The 4,092-nt window shown below is 35.4% G+C and overlaps 1 protein-coding gene across 2 annotated transcripts in view; it reads left to right on the top strand.

The window, feature by feature from the left end:
- The window catches only part of LOC106873032 (protein crumbs), a 201,573-nt gene that overhangs the window by 176,667 nt on the left and 20,814 nt on the right, over nt 1-4,092 (top strand). For both annotated transcript variants that reach the window (XM_052972968.1, XM_014920238.2), the window contains exon 22: nt 1,152-1,229. In XM_052972968.1, coding sequence (XP_052828928.1) covers nt 1,152-1,229 — 78 coding nt within the window. The remainder of the gene's footprint in view (nt 1-1,151; nt 1,230-4,092) is intronic.

Here is a 4,092-nt window from a genome sequence, read left to right as displayed (position 1 = left end):
TATATATATATATATATGAAACGGAGCACTCTGTTGGTTACGACGATGAGGGTCCCAGCTGATACAATCAATGGAACAGCCTGCTCGTGAAATTAACATGCAAGTGGCTGAGCACTCCACACACACGTGTTCCCTTAATGTAGTTCTCAGGGAGACTCTGCATGACACAGAGTGTTACTAGGCTCGCCCTTTGAAATACAGGTACTTCTCATTTTTGCCAGCTGAGTGGACTGGAGCAACATGAAATAAAGTGTCTTGCTCAAAGACAACGTATCGCCAGGAATTGAACTCATGACCTTATGTTTGTGAGCCGAATGCCCTAACCACTAAGTCACACGCTTTCACTACATACATACATACATACACACACACACACACACACACACACACACACACATATGATGGGCTCCTTTCAGTTTCTATCTACCAAATCCACTCCCAAGACTTTGGTCAGCCTGAAGCTATAGTAGAAGACACTTGCCCAAGGTGCCACACAGTGAGATTGAATCTGGGACCATGTGGTTGGTAAGCAAGCTACTTACCACACAGCCATACTTGCGTCTGTGTATGCTTTTGCTGAAAACTTTTGTACGCAAACATTTCTAAGTCTTTTCACCAACAGTCACCAGTTTTCAATTTCTATTAGCTACCTGATAAAATAATTCACATCTTTACTTTGTATTGTAGTTACTTGTTCATTGTATATTATAAGCATTTCTTTACCTCTCTTTTAATTCTCTGTTATAGCTTTGTATTATAACCACAAATACTTTACAATAAACCTGGAGATATTAACAATACATCAAAATTTCATCTCCTACAGGCCAGACATTAAGACTCAGATTTATAAGCAAGGAGAGAAAAGGACTGAATGACTTCTAAGTTAACCCAGAAGTATTAATGATTAATATAACAGGAATGGATATTTGTCGGGAATCCACAGCCAACCATACACTTGCTAGGAGTATTCTTTCTTACACCATAAAATTTACCACAAACTTTGGGCTCAGTCTACCTCGGTAGTTTTAAAACCACTTTGGTTTTAAACAAAGAACAAATAAATTTCAAATTGACTTTAAAATCTATTTATTATTGTTTATTGTTGTTTTCATTTATTAAAACATTAAAATTTTGTTTTGTCATCATTTCAGATCAACGAAACATGCACCAAAACTAATTGTAAAAATGGAACTTGCAATTATCTTAATTACACAGACAATTTTGGAAAGGTAAGTTTTGTTGCTACTTCAGTAAACAGTTTTTTTTAATATTTCCTTTCACTAACCACAAATACTTATCTCTAGTTTTTATGGAGTTAAACACGTGTAAAAAAATCTTTTTCTGAATAGGACACTCGTACTTTAGATTGGTTTTTTATATTCTGTAAAAACCCATGTAATTTACGCACTTTATTTTGCAAAAATAAAAATGAACTTTAGGATGTATGTAAATTACATGAATAGATTGTTTCCAGAATTTTTGTTGAAAAAATATGTAAAAAAAACCTAAAAATTCATACCAGAAGTTGACTCGTTTAATGTCAGAATAGGTTTTTACAGAAAAAAATAATGGCTTAACTATGCATAATGAAGTTGACTTTTATTTATGCTAGATGGTATAATGGTTACTTTTTCTGTATTAATTAACTAAAACTATTAAATGGTTAACTAGTTTTTGAAGCCTGACGTTCATGTTCGTAAACAAGGTCCGGGCTGTATTTTACATTGTTTGGAATTTCTACCTATTGCAATGGAACACATATTTAATTTCTCCTTTGCAGTAGATGATTCATAAGTTCTGTTCACACTGACAATAATGGCAATGACAAATTTTAAAGTTTGCTTGACATTTTATAATTGTGAAAGGGATTAAAATTTCAATACTCCGTATCAAAGGTTCCAACAAGAATAGGTGGAAAAGAATTCTGTTTACATAATCAGTTTGATCAGTCACCTTCCTCTGTCAGTTGAGTAAAGTGTCATCCAAGCTGTTGTTTATTGGTATTTAAACTTAATTTGAAATACCTGTGTGTTTTTGTTGGTAATTCTTATCAACAAATTTTCCCGTGATTGTGATTTGAGAAGACATACAGCAGTATGCTAAAGATCAGACATAATCTCTTGTGGGCAAGAAATGTAAAATAAAGTTTATGATAAACAACACAAACACTTTGTAATTTAATAGCTTTCAATGTGATACCTGTTAAACAGAAATTATTTTTATTTAATGAAAATTTAATGAAATCTAATTATAAGCAAGTGAATTTATACTAAATACGACTAAATTGAAAACCTTTTTTCCCCTGACTGTATCGGCAATTCTGAAAACTTTTGGGCATGAATTTTACATGAGTAGAAGCTTTTTTTTAACAAATTTTATCCTGAAAATCAATTGTGTAAATTACACAAGTGCACAAATTACATGGGCTTTTACCGTATATATATATATATATATATATATATATAATATACATCTTTCTTTTGCAAACAATTTGCAGATACAAGTGTTATCAGTTGAAAGCTCTACTTTCTGTATGCTAGCAGCCTTATCAGGTTATCAAGAGAGAATGTGCACCATTTTAGAGCCTTCTTCTCAACGGCATTACTGCACAGCGGCTCCCTTTACTGAGATGAGGCCTCACTTGCTAGATTAACTGGTTATTAAGTTTCACTCAATATTCTTCTAGCCATCGTTCATCGTCTCTTTTTAACCAAATCCAGTGGCTTGTCTTCTCCATTGAAGCATGGATATCACCCATGATGGTATTTGCTTTACGATGAATTGGGTCTAGCACCAACAACAGTTGCCTTTCACTGTTTCCAATGGTTCCTATACACCCAACTTCGATTGAAAATGCTCTACTTTTCAGCCTGCATCTTTACATTCCTTGAGGAGGTGTTTATAATAGTTGATCTTTCAAGTCTAGGTGGCAACCATGTTATCTTCATGAGGAACCATTAACTCAACTAGATTTACTACTTACTTTTTCTCACACCATATGATAATATCTGGTTTCTTTGTAACTGGGATGGGGCAGAATCTTTGGCACCCTGATAAATTTTCAGCCACCTCCCAATAGCTGTTCCACTTCTCATCATTCACAAGAAGTTTCTTCTTCAAACGGATCTGCTGTCCTGCATGCACAAAGACAATGAAATCTCAGGATGGTTTCTTCAGTGGTTTTTTGCCACTGTTGATGAGAGCAATTTGGTTCTTTGTGGCATTGAAGAGGACCTTAAGGACCAGATTGTGATTTCAGGTATATCTATCTAAGGCCAGTGAACTGTTGGAAAGAATATGTTTCAGTGTTCCAACTTTCCTGTATCTGCATTTATCATTCTCTGTTACATTCTCTCTGAATTAGGTTTGTAGGTGATGGCAAGGCATCGTAAGATGAACAAATCAGAAAACTCAGACACGACTTCACTTCCATATTTCACTCCAACTCATTTTTCTCTCAATTATGTGTTCCTCCATCATCATCATCATCATTGTTTAATGTCCACTTTCCATGCTGGCATGTGTTAGATGGTTTCTCTCTACTGAATTCATTCACAAGGTATTGGGTACTATTTGCAAAGAGGCTGAATTCCAAACCACAGATTCTTAAATACATGGTCATGCTTGCTTTTGTAAGAATAATATTTAATCTTAACAAAGAAATGGATAGAAATTCTTTTGTGAGAATGTGTGAGGTGAGGTTTGTTTGTATTAAAATATGTGCGGCTAGATGTGGCAGTGAGCTAGTTGGTCATGAAGGCAGAGAAAGTAGAAGAGTGGATCTCAATATTGGAAACCAATTCCACAATACTTACATCAGTGAGGAGAGAGTGCATGTGTGTGCCATCATCATTGTCATTTAACATCCATTTTCCATGCTGATCTGTGTTCAATGGTTTGACAGGAGCTGGCCAGCTGAAGAGCTGCATGTCTGTTTAGGCATGGTTTCTATGGCTGGATGCCCTTCCTAATGCCAACCACTTTACCGATTGTACTGGGTGCTTTTTACATGGCACCAGCACCCATGAGCCTGCAAGATTAGGATTGCTCGTCTACTATAGCCTTGGGCTGACCAAAGCCTTGTGAGTGGAT

Source organism: Octopus bimaculoides, chromosome 1 (assembly GCF_001194135.2).
Source record: "Octopus bimaculoides isolate UCB-OBI-ISO-001 chromosome 1, ASM119413v2, whole genome shotgun sequence".
Lineage (NCBI taxonomy): Eukaryota > Metazoa > Mollusca > Cephalopoda > Octopoda > Octopodidae > Octopus > Octopus bimaculoides.
The sequence above is the reverse complement of the archived record's forward strand: the minus strand, read 5'-3'. Positions and strand labels throughout refer to the sequence as shown.